The sequence below is a fragment of the Microcebus murinus genome, chromosome 1 (genome assembly GCF_040939455.1).
Source record: "Microcebus murinus isolate Inina chromosome 1, M.murinus_Inina_mat1.0, whole genome shotgun sequence".
Classification (NCBI taxonomy): domain Eukaryota; kingdom Metazoa; phylum Chordata; class Mammalia; order Primates; family Cheirogaleidae; genus Microcebus; species Microcebus murinus.
Window position 1 is genome coordinate 93,279,131 of NC_134104.1, and position 22,151 is coordinate 93,301,281.

General features: G+C 35.9%; 1 protein-coding gene across 1 annotated transcript in view; it reads right to left on the reverse strand.

The window, feature by feature from the left end:
* Nucleotides 1–18,166, reverse strand: part of LOC105879171 (uncharacterized) — a 34,174-nt gene extending 16,008 nt beyond the window's left edge. The window contains exons 1-4 of the mRNA XM_012779215.3: nucleotides 18,061–18,166; nucleotides 10,462–10,609; nucleotides 6,956–7,049; nucleotides 1,123–1,241 (exon numbers count right to left, since the gene is read on the reverse strand). Of these exons, the coding sequence (XP_012634669.1) occupies nucleotides 1,123–1,241; nucleotides 6,956–7,049; nucleotides 10,462–10,609; nucleotides 18,061–18,071 (372 nt within the window). The 5' untranslated portion in view covers nucleotides 18,072–18,166. The remainder of the gene's footprint in view (nucleotides 1–1,122; nucleotides 1,242–6,955; nucleotides 7,050–10,461; nucleotides 10,610–18,060) is intronic.
* Nucleotides 18,167–22,151: the final 3,985 nt, after the last annotated feature.

Genomic DNA, 22,151 nt, shown 5'->3' on the forward strand with positions numbered 1-22,151 from the left:
TATAAAGAATGAGTGCATATATAAACCAAAATGATCACTTCTAAAGAAAGTCCTGGAAGTGGACACCAAAGCCTTAGGTGTATTGTTTAAATTTTTTAAGAGTAGAATGTATCCATTCATTATATATGAATAATTCAAAATCAATTTAAAAAGAAAAGAAAGCTCCATACTGGGACACAGTATTATATTTTAATGTCTTTCACTAACAAATTGTTTAACTTTGAGCAAATCATTTATCCTTCTAGACTTCCTTTTCCTTTCTGAAAAGAGGGAATTTAGACCAGATCCTCTCTGAAACTCCTTACCATCCTCCAATTTTATAATTCTGTTTCAGTGAAGCAAATGAGGCTTCCGGAGATCCCAACAAGAAGCTTTGAAACTCAGGTTCATTTATAAAGGCTTCCTCAAATCTTCAAGTATAATTTGATCACTTCAACAAACAAAAAAATTGGCATCCTCCACTGTTGTGAAGAAGTTGATTTACTATTTTATTGCCACCAACACTTGTCTTTCCCCATTAAATCTTCAGTCCTCTGCCTAAACATGACTCCATCCAACTGGTATTAGAAACTGGAGTAGTCACAGCCCCACAGCTTTGTGGTGGTCAGGCTAATTGCACGGGCTGTAACAATACTGGTAGCTCAGTCAGCTGGGTGCTCTTCAGCACCAAGAAATCACAACCTGTATCCTTTAGCAGTGAAAAAAAATTGATTTGTTCCAGGATAGCACCATTTGAACCAAGCTGGCTGATCAAAAGTTTTTCCCTGATGCATTATTCAAAAAATTCCAAATTGCATCATAAACTCATTGATTTGGGTTATTATCCAACATTTTACATTTTTAATTATTAAAACTAACAATTTTGTTCTCAATAATTTTAACCTTTTCTGAAAGTTAAGCAATACTAGGTTAAAATAAAGATTAGAAAATATGAAACAAGTCATGATGAATAGAAAGGTGGAAAGAAAGAAATGGTGAAGCCCAAACACAATGAGTTTTAGAGAGAGCTCTGAAGAGCTGCTTAAAGTTTTGCTATTTGTGCTGGTAATCATCGTTTAAAAAAGAAAGGTGTCATAATTTAATCAATGGAAGAAATAGGCTCTTTTTTTAAAAAGCTCTCACCTTGCAGTCCTCCCAGTTTTCTTGTAGCCATGTTTCCCATTTGCTTTTTTCGAGAACTCTTTTCCTTGGAGGCAAGGCACACTCTGCCTGTCTGAACAGTAACTCTTCTTCAGAGGGGCCTAGGCAAAAGTCACAAGGTGAGATCTTGGAAGCAGATTTAGGGGGACAGGACTGACATCTTCTCTTGATATCTGGCCAGTCATTTGAAACTTCCACTTGATATTGGAATTTAGGAAAATGTGACTTGACCCGCATAGTGTGAGCAGTAACAAAATGAGATTTAACGCACTCCTGTCTGCCTAACCCGAGGGTGGGGACAGAGAAGGACCTCAGGTTTTTTACCACATTGTCCACTTCCTAATTGTTGAAAAATCACGATTCTTAAAGTTGGCTGAAAAACTTCCCTCTCATATCTTCTAAACAAAATAGATCTAAACCTCTGATTTGAAAATACTATTAATAAATATGATTCATAAGCATGGCAATAATAAATTAATCAAAAGATGATTATTAAATATCTAACCAGAATATCTAACCCCTCAATTTCCTCGTTTCTCCCCAGGCTGCAGTGAGCCTGTGGCTGTGTCTGGGGGCTTACTGCCTCGGCCCTCTCATCACAAGGTGAGTGGTGCAAAAAAGAGGAAATAGCAAACGAATCTGCAACATTATTTCTTTTTCATCTGTCTTGCTTTTTCAAAAAGTTTACAGGAAAGTGAGCACAGTTAGAAAAAAAATTAAGGTTGTAGATTATTTAAATTTAAATTGTATTTATACTATCTGCTGCCTAGATTTCTATAGACGACTGAGAGTTAGCTTTAGCTTGAATTTTCACATACAGATTTCTTTTTAAATCTAACACATCACTAGGAAACATGTGACAGTTAAAAAATACAATATCTGTGTTCTTTTAGACTACCTTAAATTTGGGGCATATATTTTGAGGTTCAGAGATAATTTGATGATTTCTAGAGCAATTAATAGGAGAGGAGAATTATGTCTATTAATGGCAGGGGAAAAAAATCAACATTTAGAATTAATTTTTAACACTATATAAGTTATTTCTAGCCCAGACAAGTGAGAAAAATCACTAGTGTAGTAACTTTAATCTTCATATAATTCCCTCTTAAGGGACTGTGAACTCACTCCTGGTTTTCTCTCTCTTTTATCTCTCAATTCAGTTCAACCTCATCCTATCAGTTTTCCCATTGAGAATATGACCCTTCCTTTTCAATGCCCAGGTCCTTATGTCTTCTTACCTAAACTGTAACTACTTTCTCTTGAATCTCCTTGCTTGTAATCTTCTTTTCTCCAAGACAAATGACCTAACCATCCCAAAACACAGCTTTTACCATAGGACTCACTGCTCAAAACATTTCAGAAATTTCTTCTTGCCTACAAATCCTAGCTTGTCAAGCACGGCATTCCACATCATTATCCCTACTGGCATTTTCAAACTAATTTCCCACTATTTTCCAACCTTATCATCCTCTAAATGAGGATGTACGAAATTTCCAGAGTTAGGGAAAGAATGTCCCGTTTCAAATCTAGAGTTGGGTTATCTAGGTAACCATGTGACTCCAGAGGACTCATTTTAATTTCCTGAGCTTCAGTTTTCCATAGCTACAAAAATATGGGGAAGACCTGAATCAAGGGCCCAACATGAGCTGAATTTAGTGACAAAACCTGTTTGTTTGACATTCATAGTGCTTCATAAAAAAACTGATTTCTAATCCTCTTAGACCAGCATATGCATTCTTATTGCCATAGGCCCCTGTACTCCCTATTGTGCTACTCCAGGCAAACTTAACTCTGTTATGATGTCAGGCAGGCCTCTGCCAGCAATCCTCCCAACTCTAACATATATTTGTAAGAGTCCTATCTGGTACCCTTTGCATGCACTTCCTCTACTCTGTTTTTCTGGAATGCATGACTCCCTCATTTCAAAGGTAAAAGAACACAGAAAAAAGACATTGAAGACATCAAAAACAAATTTGGCTTTTGTGACATGTTTGCTTTTGTGGACTATGATGGAAAGTGATGAGTTCATTTGTAAAGGATTTAGGGAAGGCAATTAGAGAAAGAGTCCAATATTTCATTATTTTGATGCTAACATCAGTTCTTTCACCAGCTGCAGATGCCCTTTCACGCATCTCTCTTATAATAGACCTCTCTATTGCCACCCAGGAAATCTTTTGACCTTGAATGTGGTAGTATCACCACAGATTTACAGATACAATATCCTCATGTTAAGAAATGATCTTCTTCATCAGTAAGGATGAGTGGAGTTAAAAATCATGGAAGTGGAAAACCTAATTGACCAGGGAGACCTCCAGGCTATATTGTTTTTCAACCCCCACCCAAATATGGTAGCTTTTTCTGTGAACTAGATATCCCAGAGTTATTAAACTCTACCCTGTATTGTTTGTCTGAGTGCTATTGATCCTCTGCTCTTTAATTATTTCTTTTTAAAGTAGTTTTCAAAGATTCCCTTGAAGTTGGAGGCCAAAGGTCACTTCCACTGTGAGGAGTTGTATTAAATTGGTTTTTTTGTTGTTGTTTACTCAGACTTGGTTCGTAATTGAAGGTATATCTTAGCAGCTGAACTACAGTCTGGAATATCTGACAGCCTAGCGATGTTGGCTTTCAACTGCTACCTCTGAGCTTGTTCTTTGTCCCCTCACTAGATTTGTAACTCCTAACAGCAGTCACTTAATTAACTTGCTGGGGTATTTTCACACAGAAAGAATCTATTCTTTCAAAGAATTCTGCCAACAGTTTACTCTTTTGCTTCATTTTTTTGGGAGAAGTTAAAGTCATTCTTGATCTGGCAATCAAAGCCTTGGGTAACTGCTGTTTATCACACATCAGATAACCTTTCCTTTCTTATGAACTCTCCCTGGATGTACAATTGAGGCAATTGAAATCAACTGAAATTAGTGTTGATGGGCATTTGAGGATCTAATCTAGAAGGAGGGTAATTCTTATCAGAATGCTTTTGAAACGCACTTGTTCTCCATCTCACAAAACAAACTTAAACAAAATTAAGAGCAATAAAGAAAAGACATCTATTTATCCATGATTTGAAGTAATAGGATTTTCCCAATGTTTTCCATCTTCTGGATCATGCTCTGTCCCTTTTATGACTAGTCACTTACAAGAGATTGGGTGTTGTTAATGATCTATGGAAGTAAAACGCATCTTTTATCTCTGCACAGCAATGATGTCTTCTGCATGAATGGCTACCGTGATCATTACACAGGATTGGTTTTGCTGAGTGATGACCTCAGCACATAACTTGGACACTTGAGTTAGGGAGGGAGGGAGACCTCTGGATCCGTTTTGTACAACCTCATTTTCAGTTTACTCTCACATTTTATTCTCTCGTCATCCGCTCCAATTTCTAAAGTTCTGCAGTTCTCCCTAAGTCTGAACCCTCCCCTTGTACTTAGAATACAATCTCTTTTTGCCTCATTATGGCTGCCACAATCATCAACCACATCCTCTTACACAAACCCACCAACATCCTTATTTTATCAATCTTCTCACTTTCTATTCAAATTTCTTCCTTCCCTCCCTCTCCTCAACCCTCTTTAACCAGTGTTTCTTACAGTATGACCCTCAGATCATCTGCAATAGAATTTCCTCTGATAATTTTTAACAAATGAAGATTTCAGGACCCTACCCCATACTATTAATAACTACATCAGATTTTTTGGAAGTAGGGCTCGGGAATCTGCAGTTTTATATACTCAGGGCACAGTAAAGTTGAAGAACCAAATTGAATCCTGCACACTTCAGCCTGTGACATGGCTCTCTCTTCCTTTTGCTAGAGGACTCCTTAGCCATGTGACACACTCAGCCTCTACTTTCTCTGGTCTCCTTCCTTCCTAATTCCCCACAATTTCTTGCTCTTTGAAAAAATATTCTCTCTAAGGTCCTCAAAGAACAAATCTAATTTATCCCTAGTAGTACTACCTATTAACATCTTAAAAATAGAAGTCAGTGCTTAGCTGCAAATAGAGTTCATAGAATTTAAGTATGAGAACATATTTTACTCAGTTTGAGAAAATGATGCCATTTCAGTCTCTTTTCCTTTGCCAACTAAGTTTGAATGAAAGAAGATAGGCATCATATGGGGAAAGTAATGCCATTGAGAAGGGAAAATGATCAGATAAATATATCTAAAGCCACTTTTTCTAAATCAATGGTACAATATGAAATATTACTGCAAGTTTGTAAATACAGATGGAAGATAGGCAAGATATTCGATGTTCAATAAAGACTAAACACTTACTGAAGTGGGAATTATAGCTAATATTATCTTGCTGGCTTATGGGGATGCAAAGAAGATGTGAGAAATGCATGGTCCCTATTCTTACAGAATTTATAGTCTATTGAAAACTGCATATTGAAATCAAACACTATATATATCAAAGACTACTGATAACAGTTTGTCATACTGTCATACTAGTACACTTGAAAAATATGATAGCCTAAAAAAGTAATAGCAAAACATAATTTATTATTCTACAGAATTTAAAATGCTGTGTGAAAATATGAAATGAGACTACCTGGTTTATTTAGTATGATGGTTAATGTTAGGTGTCAACTTGACTACATTAAGGGATAGACAGATAGCTGGTAAAACATTACTTCTGGGTATGTCTGAGGGTATTAACTTCCAGAAACATCCTCAGAGACATACCCAAAAATAATGCTTTACCAGTTTATGCCTTAATTCAGTCAGATTGACATCTAAAATGAACCATCACAGTCTATGAAGGTGTTTCTGGGAGAGATTAGCATTTGAATCAGCAGGCTGAGGAACGATTCGCCCTCATCAATGTGGGCGGATATCATCCAATCCATTGAGGCTCTCATAGAACAAAAAGGTAGAGAAAGGATGAATGTACTCTCTCTTTTGGAGCTGGGACATGCATCTTCTCCTGCCCTTGGACATGAACACTCCAAGTTTTCTGGCCTTTGGGATTTACACCTGTTCAACCACACCCTACCCCTGGTTTCTCAGGCCTTTAGTCTTCAGTCTGAGTCTGAAGGTCTGAGAATCAGGGGAGCTGAATTACACCACTGACTTCCCCAATTCTTTAGCTTGCAGACAGATATCATAGGATGTCTCTGTCTCCATAATCACGTGATTCCTATAGTAAATCTCTCTCTCACACAATATATAGATAGATATATCCTGTTAGTTCTGTTTCTCTGGAGAATCTTAACACATTCAGATAGTCTTCTGACCTTTTTGGAAGATTAATTAAATCAAATTAAAGTCATCAACCAAAGTAATTGTGTTATTCATGATCATGAAAATAGTAAACAAACTAAATTTCCAACAAGGATCATTGTTAAATACATGTAATGGTAGTCATATGATGGAAAACTATGCAACCTTTAAACAGTATTTTTGGGTAACCATTAATGGCATGAAAGAAATACTCACACTATCACTCATTTCAAGTGAAAAAACTCAAGAAAAAAATTACATATAAAAAAGTATATATATATATATGTTTTACAATAATAGACTAAATGGAAATAAAAGTCACAATAGTTATTTCTGTATAGTTGGTATACAGGTTCTTATATGTCTTTCTATTTTTTCCAATATTCAATATTGAACATTAATTATTTATATGTTCAGGTATAACAATATGCTTTTAAAGGTGGCTTCACTATATCAACAATTCTATGGTCTTAAAAACAATTTTTTTTTACCTTCGGATAATATCTTTTTTTTTTCTAGTAATATATTTTAATCCACAAAAATTCTACTCAGAGCCTGTACACATAGAATACACACACTGTGTTCTTTTACCTTCTCTTACTCTTGGGCAACGCAGTTGACTTCCTTGAATGTCATGTTGTTCTATCTTGTGCCAAGTGAGGTACTTACAAGAATCTGATGGCAGCTTTAAAACAAGAGAGAAGAGAAATATCATCTGGCAACATATAATTCATTTACTTCTGTGTGTAAAAGTAATGCAAATCTATGCCAAAAATTTAGACAAATTAAACTCCAAGGAGCTCATGGTGTGCTCATAGAAGTCATCTTAGTCCAATCTAAATTATGTATTCTTGTTCAACTTTGTATTCCCAATACCTGCAACTGATTTATGTTTGATGGTAAATGACAGAGTGAATAAATATATATACCCATTTGTGGATCCACTTTACACCAGCTCTGATAAATTATCCTTTAATATTTATTGAGTATCTCATAAGGAATCTCTTTCCATTTTAGAACACTTCTAATTTTTTAAGATCTCTTCATCACCCTCCAACTTGCTCCAATTGTACAAGTTCTGCCCTTTTGAGGCCACACAAAAGAATCCCTCCACATGGGATTGGTCTTTTTTAAATGTTTAATAACAGTTGTCATCTTCTTCCTAAGTCAGTTAGTTGTTACTTACAGATCATAGTTTATAAATTATTAGATATCCTGGTAGTTATCCTTGGGAAGAGTACCAATTTATTGACACTGCTCTTAAAATATATTTCAGTATGGTAATCTTCCTTGTTCTGGAAAGGATATTACTGAAAAGAATGCATGCCAAGATCACATTTGGGGCAATTTTATATCATTCACTAATATTGAGGTTATAGGCAATCAAAATTCCCAGTATTTTATATAGCTTATGATTATTTCAAAGGTAATGCAAACAAAAGCCATATTACTTGAAATAATATTATGTTAAATACTTTTATCATAGATTCATTCCTCTGTTAACCAGTGTTATACATATATACAAACAAACAAACCCAGAATATTTGGTTTAAAAAATGTATTAAATTATTTGGAACACTGTGTTCTCACTGAGCAGCATTTCTCATGTTTTATGCTTAGCTTGAGCTACAAATTTGTGTAATTAATTCAAACACAAAGAATTTTTCCACCATTAAACTAGCTTATACCACTCTGGATTAAACCAAGTTAAGCATTTCTCTTTAGTACTGGATTTCTTAGAAACTTTAATATATGTTGATTGTAAGTCTATACTAGGAAGTGTTTCCTCCAGCTTTTAAACCATAGAAACTTTATTCTTGAAGCAATACATGCCACATGCCACTCTTCTTTAGAGCAGAATCTGGAAAAAGCTCTTCCAAAGTAAGAGGAAAAGGTGGCTTTTTAATAATAAATTAACTTTGATCTTTTAGCTTCATTACTGAGTCATTGAATCACCTTGGTTGTTCAGCAAATATCCCTATATCTTCATTTAAAAAATAGAACTAGTAACAAAAGCTCTCTACCTTATTAATAGTAATAGTAAAAAGTGAATTACTGCTTCAGCAATTCTTTGAGATATTCTGAGGATTTGCTAATGTGCTTTCAAGAAATTAGCTCATCCTTTTGAACTATTCTTTAAAAAGAAAAACCAATGAACACAAACATATTTTAGATGATTAAGGTAGCAGTCCCCAACCTTTTTGGCACCAAGGACCAGTTTCACTGAAGAAAATTTTTCCACAAATGGGAGGAAGGATGGTTTGGGGATGACTCAAGCACATTACATTCATTGTGCAGTCAAATCTTTCTGCTAATGATAATCTGTATTTGCAGCCACTCCCAGCACTAGCATCACCACCTCAGCTCCACCTCAGACTATCAGGCATTAGATTCTCATAAGGGGTGCACAACCTAGATCCCTTCCATGCTCAGTTCACAGTAGGTTTCGTCCTCCTATGAGAATCCAATGTCACCACTGATCTAATAGGAGCTTATGCAGTCATGCCAGCAATGGGGAGCGGCTGTAAATACAAATGAAGCTTTGCCCACTGGGCTGCCTGCTGTGCAGCCCCATTCCTAACAGGCCACCACTGGTACTGGTCCATGGCCTGGGGGGACTGCAGTATTAAGGACCTAGCCCCCAACCTATTCTTGTTTATTGCATGTTTATGGAAGCTTCTTTCCCAACATGTTATCTGCTTTTGGAATTTTTTCTTTCTTGCTTATATCACAGAATAAAAATTTCTTGTAGGTTAAATTCCATGAGGCTGCCACACCCACTGCCTCTTTGCGTGGGGGAAAAATAATCTAAGCTCAAGCTGTATTTGAAAGGAAAGTTTCCATTTTATGCTTGACATCTAATTTTGTACAAAAACTTGTTTGTTTTTTAAAGGAGTTAAGTGGTAGATTTTGGAATTTCTGACATTGTAGGAAAATGAGATGTTGCATTTTTTTGTTTATTTCTATGTAAGGTTGTAATATGGTGTAGTTGTATGACTTGTTTCTTCCTAAAGGAATAGTGAATATTTTTCTTGCCCTGTTCTTTTTCCCTTTGTAATTCTGATGGATCAGTTGATTAATGCATTGGTTCAACAAATATTTTTTGAAGCTAGTATGCTTCATTTCATTTTATTCATTCATTCAAAAATATATATTGCACCACTGTTATGTGTCAGGTATTCTGCTGGGCATTGGGGACACAAAGTTGAATAAAATATGATAACTGTGTTTGAAAACTTATTTTTTATAAGGTGAGAGGCAGACATGAATAACTCATCTTAATCCAGTTGAATAGGTGGAAAAAATAGGAATGAAGGAAGGGAAGGAAAGGCATGCATTATTCTACTGAGATGGGTTAGAGAAAATGTCTTAGAAGTGGTGACTTTCAGAGAAAAAACTTTTATCTTGTGGACAAAGTACATTACAAAGAGAAAAGAAAATAAATCTTAGACTAGAGACAAAATTTAAACTCAGCAGGAGAAAGGAAGAGATGTCATTTTGGTTCTTGTGGTCTTTATCTTTTCTACTCCTCTTCTCCTTGTTTGATCTTCCTTCCTCCTCCCCAGCTTCTTTGTTTTACTCTCTGGATCAGGACTGAGAGTATCAACTCCTCCTCCCCCCACAATTACATGGGTAGGTTTAAGAAGCTCATATATTTATTTTTTATTTATTTTTTTTTTTTTTTGAGACAGAGTCTCACTTTGTTGTCCAGGCTAGAGTGAGTGCCGTGGCGTCAGCCTAGCTCACAGCAACCTCAAACTCCTGGGCTCGAGTGATCCTTCTGCCTCAGCCTCCCGAGTAGCTGGGACTACAGGCATGCGCCACTATGCCCGGCTAATTTTTTTTTTTTTTATATATATATCAGTTGGCCAATTAATTTCTTTCTGTTTATAGTAGAGACGAGGTCTCGCTCTTGCTCAGGCTGGTTTTGAACTCCTGACCTTGAGCAATCCGCCCGCCTCGGCCTCCCAAGAGCTAGGATTACAGGCGTGAGCCACAGCGCCCGGCCTCATATATTTATTTTAAAATGTTAGATATAAGATAAAATATATTTGATAAATTTATCATTTGGTAAAGGGCTAATTAAAAATATTTACCAGGGACGATATTCCAGAGTCCAAACGTGGATGAAATGTTCTTCTGCTCCTTGACAGAGCTGACTGAGTATGGGTCTCACTTGCATTGGAGTAGTATGATGAATTAGACGGACAAATATCTTGACTACTTGTGTTTTGACCTGAGGAACTAAGGGAAAGAAAATACTTTAAATGTTCATAAATATCTTTTAAAGGCTTTAAATGTAAATACCCTTGTTCAAAAAACAACAGCACATTATTAGCACAAACTTTTCCCTTTAAAGAGAAGTAAATGATACCCTAGATTTTACCTAGATCTTGGAAGGACTTTTACATTTTGCATAGTCCTAAGCATAGTTTTATGCCTAACAGCTACTTAGGACAAATTCCTCTCAAAGGTAAGGGCATCCACATAGACTGTGTGTCTTAGGAAAAGAAATCTAATAGTACACACAAATACACAAACACTTATAACATCTTAAGGAGTCCAGCCTTCATATTGGAATGTCATTCTCAGTGGAACCACAGCTGCAGATTTGGCACATACAAATGTCCTTAAACTCTCCATGGGTCCCCCCATGAATATGGGCCTTAAATTTGCCCTGAAATTTACCCAAAACCTCTTATATTTCCTCAAGTTGGTGGCAAACAAATTAAAACATCAGATTAATTAATTTTAGTCACTTTTAAATACTACTTGACCATTTCTCTTAAAAACAGTTCAATTCTCACTGAATTTCTATTTTATATCACTGAAATGTAAAACATCATTTCTTTGCTCCTATACTGATTCTCTGGATTAGTAGACATTGTTATTCTTATAATTTTCCCTTTCTCTTTGGCAATAGTTATGTTTCTCTTTTTGAAATTGATGCTATATATTATTTTAAGCCAATAGTTTTAAAACAATATCTAAATATGCTTTTTTGTGTTAAGTGAATAATAAAATGTGGTATAGTACATCATGGAGTTCTACTCAGCCACAAAAAACAATAGTGATCTAGTGCCTCTTGTATTATTCTGGATAGAGCTGGAGCCCATACTAAGTGAAGTATCATAAAAATGGAAAAACAAAAACCACATGTACTCACCATAAAATTGGTTTTAATTGATCAACACTTAACTGCACATATAGTAAAAACATTCACTGGGTTTCGGGCAGATGGGAGGAGGGAGGAAGGGATGGGTGTATCCACCTAATGGGTGCGGTGTGCACCATCTGGGAGATAGACACGCTTAAAGCTCTGACTCAGGTGGGGCAAAGGCAATATACGTAACCTAAACATTTGTACTCAGTAATATCCTGAAATAAAACATAAATAAATAAAAAGAAACTAAATTTTGTGGCACAGTTATGCCTCTATAGCAATTTTGCTTGCAAGAAGCTATACATTTCTTGTATATTGAGATGACCTTCATGAAGTACAATATAGAAATAGTTTTCATTTTTCTCCTATGAACTGAGCTAGTACAGCAGAAGAGCATAGCCATATATTCTAAAATATCCTGAACTAAAAAAAAATAGGGCATTATTGTTGGCTTATTTTTTTTAATGGCACAATAATGCTATTCTTAGAATATGGTGCTTTTTTAAAAGAATATAATGCTATTTTAGAATATAATGGCTATTCTCTTCTGCTGTACGAGCTCAGGTAATAGAAAAATGAAAGATATTTCTATATTGTACTTAATGAAGGTAATCTCAATATACAAGAAGTTTCTTGTAAGCAGAATTGCTATAGAGGCATAACTGTGCTATAAAATATAGTTTCTTTTTATTTATTTATTTTTTTATGTTTTATTTCAGGATATTACTGGGTACAAATGTTTACGTTACGTATATTGCCTTTGCCCCACCCAAGTCAGAACTTCCTTCAACCGTGTCCATCCCCCAGACGGTGCACACCGCACACATTAAGTGTGAATATACCCATCCCCTCCTCTTCTTCCACCTGCCTGACACCTGTTATTAAGGAGAAAAGTATTTTCTCATTTGCCACTAAATTAAAAAATCAAGAATTTGGTTATGTGAAAAGGTCAGAAACTATATGCCTCTCATTTCTTTTCCACTGAATTTTTTGGTTCATTTGTCTCTATTAAAATAATGCTAGCCAAAATTTTTTGCCAAAATAAAATTGGGAAAGTAAGGATAATGAACATGGCTAAATCTTTCTTCAGTGACTAGTGTACTGTGATTCCAGACTCCTGCGATGGTCATACAATGAGGGGTTGGGTTGATAGAATAACCTGGAAGGCTCCCTCCCTCTTGTTTTTTAATCTGAAGTATGAAGAATGGTCTCATTCTACTTATATTATAAAATCTCCCTAAAGTAGGGCACTGAAAAAAAAAGTGCCCTACTTTTTTAAAAAATGTGATAAGAAAGATCCAGTTGATTGGGTTTTTTCCATAATTAAAAAATGTGATAAGAAAGATCCAGTTGATTGGGTTTTTACTGTGCCTTTTTTTGTTTGTTTGTTTTTTTAGACAGAGTCTCACTTTGGTGCCTGGGCTAGAGTGCCGTGGCGTCAGCCTAGCTCACAGCAACCTCAAACTCCTGGGCTGAAGCAATCCTCCTGCCTCAGCCTCCCAAGTAGCTACGACTACAGGCATCCACTACCATGCCCAGCTAATTTTATATATATATATTTTAGTGGGCCAATTAATTTCTTTCTATTTTTAGTAGAGATAAGGTTTCCCTCTTGCTCAGGCTGGTCTCGAAATCCTGTGCTCAAAGGATCTGCCCACCTCGGCCTCCCAGAGTGCTAGGATTACAGGTGTGAGCCACCGCACCCGGCTACTGTGCCTTCTTGTGTAGTGCTGTAAGACAAAGCACATCAGCTGCAAAGTGAAATTAAGTTTAAAAGTAAGTGAAAATTATCTCTTCATCTTAGTTTACATTAGATATTTTTCTGTCTTAAACTAGAACTTTTTATGGTAGTATCCTGATGATGACTAGGCATTTATTAATAATAGAAAGTAATTAAAACTTCGTTAATGCAAGCAAGTAGGCAGTTAACATCCCTACCATCTCTCTCTCTCCTCCTCATTCTCTCTCTCTCTTTCCTTCCTTCCTTCCTTCCTTCCTTCCTTCCTTCCTTCCTTCCTTCCTTCCTTCCTTCCTTCCTTCCTTCCTTCCTTCCTTCTTTCTTTCTTTCTTTCTTTCTTTCTTTCTTTCTTTCTTTCTTTCTTTCTTTCTTTCTTTCTTTCTTTCTTTCTGTTTCTCTGTCTTCCTCCCCACCCTGTTTCATTTTTTTTCCCTTTTTTTTCAGAATGAATTGAAAAATAAGTTCAAGAATGGTCAAGAGTTTCACCTATGACCACTCTGGTTGGCTTTGAGTATAAAATTCTTTTAGTCCCTGAATCTGGATTTCTTCCTGCACATTCTTCTATTACTCTGGGCACCACACCAGGGTGTAGCAAAAAGGGCAGTGTGCTGGGAGGACCTTGTGTTAAAAACCTCTGGGACATTCTCAAAGTCTTCTTTGTTCTGTTACTTCTATCATAAATTTCATATGGAATTTTTCTTCAGTCTGCTTTTTATTTTGACAAATCTCAGCAAAACAAGATCATTTCTGATCCTTCAGTTTAAAAAGGAAAAGGAAAACTGGGGCATCTTCCAGGTTATATAACAAACCCAATCTCCTGCTTCATCTACAACCGCCTTAATGTGCACATCCCTGAAGTCGAAATTGCAAGACCTGCCAGTCCTAAGAATCTGAGCAACAGCTACTGCTGTGACCCTGGACAAGGCATTTAGCATCTCTGATTCTCAGTTCCTTGTCTTTAATACTTACAAGATGATGTGGACTCTGCCTCAGTGATAGGGCTTTTGTCATTGTTGTTTTGTTTCATAACATTACTGCTATGATTACTACTACTACTATTACTAAAATAACAATTTTATAGTTAACATTAATTGCACACTTGCCATGTGAGGCACTTTACTAACAGCTTTACATAGATTAACTCATTTAATCATTCCAGTCACCTAATGAGGTGGGTAACATTATTATTTCAATTTATACATGAGGACATTGAGGCATAGAGAGATGAGGTAATTTTCCCAAGTTATACTAGTAAATGACTAAGTGTTCTTAACCACTAGGATTCAAATAAGATGCAGATAACTACTGTGATTCCTTAATAACTGTGGAGCCCTATCATTATTAGGATGTAGTTATTATTAAGGAAAATCATTAATATTTATTTTTCTTATTCTGATTGCTCCACTTAACTGTGTATGAATAATTATAATAGTTAATAGAACATGTAAATCTGTGCAGTTATTATTTACTAAAAGCAAAAGTCTTCAGTAGTAGAAGCTATGAGAACACCATTCCAGATAATATCAAGATGTTTTTAAAACTCTCCTACCAAAAGAAAATAAAACCAGACACATGCAGTTTAGTTGGTATATTGGTTTACTTGTTTTTAATCTTTCTGCCTGCAGTGAACAAACAGTTATCATAAATTACAAATCTAAACCTTTATGAAAGAGAAATTAATATTATTAATGTTCTAATATAAAGCTGCCATGGAGAAGGTGCCATGGCTAAAACTGTACAGTCTCTGCCAGCCATGATTTATAGTGTCTTTAAAATAGGTGACATTATCTGAATTGGCCATCTATTCTTGGTTTAAAAAAGAGGAGAATGGCTAACAAGAAGGAATCAGGTGAGCTGAGATTGCTGGATGAAAAACAACAATAATATAACTAATCAATTCATGAGCCCCTTTCATCAGAAGATCACAATGTCCTTTACCATCATGAATTTATAAGCCTCATAAATTGTCTGCAGCAACGGGTGCTATCTGTTTAATTAAAATGTCAAGTTGGCGATTATGTAACTTTGTAAGGCAAGTGAAGGAGGAAAAGGCAGGTGACCTAGTTTCTGAGGAAGAGTTGAGCTCTTCGATTGAATGAAACTATGTTGGGCACACATCGTACAGAAGGCGAGGGAGCTCCTTTAACACACAGTGTTGTCAAAATAGTATTGAATATGACTCAATTTCTAAACATCCCATTTATATTCATTGCTTCATCATGAAAGCTTTGTATTTAGGAAGAAGGAAGGATAGAATTCTCAATCATATTTTTCACTTAGCAAAGGGCAAACTCTCCCCAAACTCTCAATCTCCTCCTTCCCTCAACAAGAACAAAAAATACTGAGTTAGGTTCTCAAATCCAGTGGGATCTTGCTAAAACCAGTTACCACGGGCCAGAGGAAAATTACCATGAACTCTAGAGCATTAAATTTGGATGAAAGGAGATAAAAATTCAGTCTCTTTGATTTCTTAGACCATTCTGATTTAATTTTTTAAAACCAAGAATTCCTGTCCTCTGGATGCCTATATTTTTATTCGTTTGTAAAATGAGTGATGACTGTGCTACCTACGTGCTAGAGATGGTAATGAGAGCATGGAAAGTACGTTCAGTGGAGTTCTTGTAAATTCAAGAAGAAATCTGATATTAGAACTTGTTAATTTCTGAGATGGCAAATTAGGTATGCCAAATTTTTAAACTTGAAGATTATTGCTACTTTCTGATAGCTCTAAATTAAGTAAATTGAGTAAATAAAAAGTATCAATGAGCTGTTTTGAAAAGCTATGTGTTTTAGAGATATTCCAAAAGACATTTCAATTATCCCAAAGCCTAGGATTTCAACAAATGTATCTTAATTTATTTAGATTATTGATTCTAAAACTATACAACAATAAATTTTAATTTTGAAAATATACAGCTACAATTGTTTTTTCTCTACTTCAATCTGAACAAGCCAGGTTTTAATTTTATGTGACCCAATTTTTATTCTTATAAGTTTTGCGGGTCTATATTACTCCAGACCCATGCACATTCTTCTAAACATTTATAGTCCCTCAAATTAAGCTACAACAAAAGTAAAAGAACAAGCACCTATAATAGTGCTCCAGAGGGAAAGCCTATAAACGCCGATAGCAACCAGTGGGTTCACTGACATTTATAGAAGCAAAAAATATATTCAAATACCAGAAACAGTGAAGATAGAGGGACTGAAATATTTCTATGTTCCTTCCACAAAATTATATTTAGAAAATTTTAAAGCTTTCTTGTAACAACCTAGATATCTGATACTTAGGTGGTTTTCAATACTTGGGGAACATCTACTACTCTCTGTGTTACAACTTTGAAAATTTAACCACATCCAACACTACAAGAGAAAAGAATATAGACACTAAAAGATAATGTGTGATTGAGGTAGAACTTTCAAGCAGAGATAAAACTATGAAAGGCCAAATGAAATGAACTATTTTAGGAAGGTGGTATGACTAAGATCCTTGTTTCATGATGTGCAGAAATGTGATTGAAAAAATAGAGACACTAAAGAAGCTTTACTTTTCTCCTTCCCTCCCTCTTTTCTTTTTCTCCCCTTCCCTCCCTCCCTCCCTCCCTCCCTCCCTCCCTCCCTCCCTCCCTCCCTCCCTTCCTTCCTTCCTTCCTTCCTTCCTTCCTTCCTTCCTTCCTTCCTTCCTTCCTTCCTTCCTTCCTTCCTTCTTTCCTTTTCCTTTCACAATTTGAAAATTAAATTTTAAGTTGTATCCTGGGTATCACCTTTTATACTGTCTCTAAAATCATTTTATAAAAATTTAATGCTTAAAAATAACAATACTGATAGTAAGGATCATTTTATACAGAATTCACAAATGCATCTCCTCTTGTTATAGTGTGTTAAAGAATTTTAGCAAGTAGGGAAAAAATGAAGTTTGTAATTCTGCACAGAACTTCTAGCCATTTAAAAACTACTGTTTCACATGCCAATTTCTTCAAATTATTACATATTTAATTGTTAACATTAAAATCAAATACTTGACATTGCTTGAGATGTACACAGGTGGCTAACAAAAATAGAACTTCTATCACTCCTTTGATCTCTAATCCCCTACCTAAGCATGATTCTTCTCTTAACAGGCAGGAAAAGGAAGCTATAGATAAGTTTCATACACTTTTATGAAATTACAATGCACTTACTCCTAAAAATTGAAGGTGCAAATCTCATTATTTTAAAAATGAAAGCCAGGTTATACACCAATATGAAGACAAAAAATTCAAGAAATCTGTAAACCACCTAATTGTGTACTATTTAATTATCAGCATGTTTTGGAAAACACGGACAGCTACAAAATTTAGGAGTGAGGAAACAAGGTTTGGGTTTTGGCCTCTGTTTAATCTGATTTGTGGCTTTAATAAGAGAGTATAAATCTTGTTTTTGTGATAGTAATTTCATTTAAACTTAAACACTACTAGATATTACCTTTTGGTTGTCTTGTCTATTTCCCCCCCCTGAAATTTGCACCTGCTTTCTTTAAGAGTCTTCTGTTTCTACAGACATTATTAAAAGTGTAAGTCCACCTCTCTCTGTTACAACCATGATCACAGGAACTGCATTGCATTTGTAACCAGTTGCATAGTATTAGGGGAGAGGGTGGTAGTTGAGTTTGCTTCTCTCTTAGAGCAATAGTCATTAGTAAGACAGGTTGCATGACTTTACATGTTTAAATGAAATTTGATCTGGTAACACTATCTATGTTTGTTTTTTTCTCTCAAGTTATGACTAAGGTTACTTTTAATTTCATTTTCCTACCTTTCAGACATGTCTTGCGGGTGCAAAAAGTTCCTCTCGCCTTCATAAAGCTATTTTTCTGAAGACATTTTCATCATATTCTCTGGATGGAATTCGAGAGCAGTCCGCCAAGAATCTGCAGCCTCTTTTGGGGGTCTTCCATGGATTCACTGTGACCAAGGAAACAAGCCGTTACCTAGCAACATGGCCCTTTAGGAGGTATTGTTACCAATCTCTTAGAGCTCATCAAAGGAATTCCTGTGCTCCTGGAACAGCTTTAACAGTGAACATTGTTTCCAGGGAGTTGTCTAAACTGTGGTATAACTGATCCTTGACTACAGAAACATAATGGTAGCAGAGGGAGTAAATATCTATAACAACCCTGGAAAGTTTGCTGTCTTCAGGTCCATTGTTTCTTGAATTATTTGCATCTGGCTTGGGTTTTGTTGAAGTGGTATTTGTTCAATATGTACTTTGGTATTTAGTTTCTTCTCTTCTGTAGTTTTAGAACTAGCGGAAGCAGCAAAAGGGAAGATATCTAATTCTTACTTGAACTCTGTTCAAATTAAACTCCTCTGAATTGAAGACCAGGAATTTTACCTTGTTCATAACAAGAAAATATATAAAATACGCATTTTATAATTTATATTAAAATATATAAGAATACATTTTATATATTTATATAAAAATGATAGATTTTTTATTTCAAAACAAATTTTTCCAACTTTTCTCAGAAAAGAGAGATAATATCATATTATATTGTATAACTCATTGATCCAACAAGTCTGCTCAGAGTGTCTACTATGTGCAGAGATAACACTATGAATTTTTAACTTCATGAGCCGATAAAATAAATCTTCACTAAACCTGCAGTTTCTATGTTTCCTTTCCCAAAACAGAGAAATGTTAGCTGTGGTTTTGAGGACTGAGAAGTTGCTATTTGCCAAAAGCATAGGAAACTCTTCCATAGTCTTTACTGCTTCAGAGAACAAGATAGTTGGGAAACCATTTTACTCAAAATCTAGTCCCAAAATAAGATAATTGGCATATCTTGGAAAAAGCACTATGTTTTCATTTTTATTTTTTTCTGCACACTAGTAATCCATCTACAGACTAAAGAGACTGGGCACGGTGGCTCATGCCTATAACCCTAGCACTCTGGGAGGCCCAGGCGGGAGGATTGCTCAAGGTCAGGAGTTCGAAACCAGCCTGAGCAAGAGCAAGACCCCGTCTCTACTATAAAGAGAAAGAAATTAATTGGCCAACTAATATGTATATATATATATATATATATGTATATATATATGTATATAAAATTAGCCAGGCATGGTGGCGCATGCCTATGGTGCCAGCTACTTGGGAGGCTGAGGCAGCAGGATTGCTTGAGCCCATGAGTTTGAGGTTGCTGTGAGCTAGGCTGACGCCACAGCACTCACTCTAGCCAGGGCAACAAAGTGAGATTCTGTCTCAAAGAAAGAAAGAAAGAAAGAAAGAAAGAAAGAAAGAAAGAAAGAAAGAAAGAAAGAAAGAAAGAAAGAAAGAGAGAGAGAGAGAAAGCTTCAGTAACCTTATGAATGTGTTTCATATCAAAAGATTAAAAATATATTCTCCTTTGCATTAAGTTTCTGTCAGAACTTCAGTTTTACATACAAAATGCTTCAGGCTGAAACTTAGCATAAAATCTTCTATGCTAAAAATATAATTTATTTGCTAAAGATCCATAAAATTGATTTGTTTATATGAAAGTTAGTATAATTTAAAAATATCAAATACCTGAAATATTATATCTAAATTTTCTGCATATTTTTCCAATGATAGGGGTAGAGATGACAAATGTCAGACTTGTTTTAAAGCATCTTTTCTAAGGATTCTAGGAATTTCCCCAAGTCCAAAAATTCTAGACCAGCATTATCCAAAAATGGATTAGATAAAATAATCAAAACACAACTGCTCTTAATTTACCTTTTTAGCTTTATAGCCCACAACTGCTCCATACCCCCACCTGCTTCAGGGAATAGCTATGTTAATACTCCAGTGCCTCAAGTCTGACTTTGCTTAGAATCATCTTAGTTGCCTTAAAAAAAATCCAACAGTCAGGCCCTTCCTCAACCGAACAAATATCCGAATGTGGCTGGGGCCCAGTCATCATAATGTTTTGAAAGGTTCCTGTCATACCCCTTCTACACCTCACTCACCTGTACCTACATCTGTGGAGCAGAACATGGTTCAAGAAAACACACGGCCAGGCTGACTGGTCTCCAACATGTACAACCACCCTCCTCGAAGTGTTGGCTGGCAATCACACTAGGTTCCCAGAACTGTTCTCCCCCACCCTACAACCACCCTGCAGTCTCTCCCTTGTTTTCTGACTTACGCGATCTCTGCCCCATCCTTACTCTCACTTGAGCAATCAGAAAAGAATTTCTATACAGTACCATCCTTCATTACCCACCTACTCACACCTGTCTGCCCATTTACTCCGCTTTCTTCTCTTTCACAAGGAGGCCTTATCAGTGCACCTGTCTTCGTTTGTGGACTAGATCCTAACCTTTCAGAGCTACTCAGAGCCATTGATCCAGAAAGTCTCTGCCTTCTGCATCATTAATTTGTCCTCTCCACTGGATTATTCCCACAAGGATATAAACATGTTATAATTTTTCCCATTTAAAACAAAAACAAAAAAGTCTCTTTGGCCCACTTCTCCCTGCAGCTTCCATTCCAATAAATTGCTTTACATTTCTTGTAGCACATAAGAAAAGCAGTAAATGTGTCGTCTGTGCTTGCTCCTTCCAATTCTCCTCTTTCCAGTCTTTCTTGAACTCACTCCAATGTTTTCACTCCTCTGTTTCACTGGAACTACATTGGGCAAGATTGTTAATGATTTTGAAGTGGCTACATTCAGTGGTCAATTCCTAGTCCTCATTTCTTGATCTATCCCCTGCATTTGAAACGCCAATTTACTCTCTCCTCCCAGAATCCTCTTCATCTGGCTTTTTAGGACTTCACATTCCACTGGTTTTCCTTACTTCATATTCTCTTTTCCTGTTCCCTAACCATGCATCCCCCTAGTCTCTTAATACTGGTTTGCCCAGAGCTCAGCCTTGAGACTCCTTTCTTTCTTAACTCACTCTATTGATGATCTTAGCCTGTCTCGTGGTTTTAAAAACCATCTATATGCTAATGACTCCAAAATTTATGATTACAGCCTAGACCTCTCTCTTGCTTTCTTGAATCCCAGACTCATATATTTACCTGCCTACTTGAAATTCCTCTTGGATGTCTTATATGCATCTCAATTTTAATATTCCAGAAGTAAACTTCTAAACCTCCTGTGCAAAACAGCTGCTTTCATATACTCCTTCTATGTAAGACAAAAATCAAGGAATTATCCTCAGTTGTTCTCTTTCTCTCTAATCTCATATTCAATCCCTCAAGACATCGTATGAGCTCTTCTTTCAAAATATATTCAGAATCTGACCACCCTCACATCCTCCACAGCTATTAGCTTGGTATGAGACCATACATTTATTAGTGTCATTACAACGGTTGCTTTATTGGTCTCCTGCTTCAGGCCATACCTCCCTACAGCCTACCCTTCAACACAACACCCAGAGTGACTTGTTAAATTACAAGTCACTCTTCTGATCAATGTACTTCAATGGTTACCTATTTCACAAAGAAAGAATTAGCATACTTAGAATGGACTACAAGGCACTGATATATCTGATTTAAGAAAAAAAGTAATATCAAAAACTGTAAGCTACTTTTGAAACATCCACAGAACAATCTAGATTTAAAAATTGACTAAAGTTTCTTCACAACTTACAAATCGACCAACGTCACTTATGAAAAGCTAAGCAGTTGGTACCTGCTCTTAGAGGATTAACTTTAAAAAAATACTACTTTGTTTCTCTTAAGCTGTAGGATCAGTTAAAATAAGGAGTATCCCAAATTTGGAATGTGAGCTGTATTTTCAAACAAAGGCTTCCATTTACAAGTACTTTTCTATGTAATGGAGTATTTTCTCAACATTGTGATATTAAAACAAAATTTAGAACTTGTTGGGTAGCTTAAGATAATGGCAGTGGTCTACCTACCAGCCTCTTAATAGT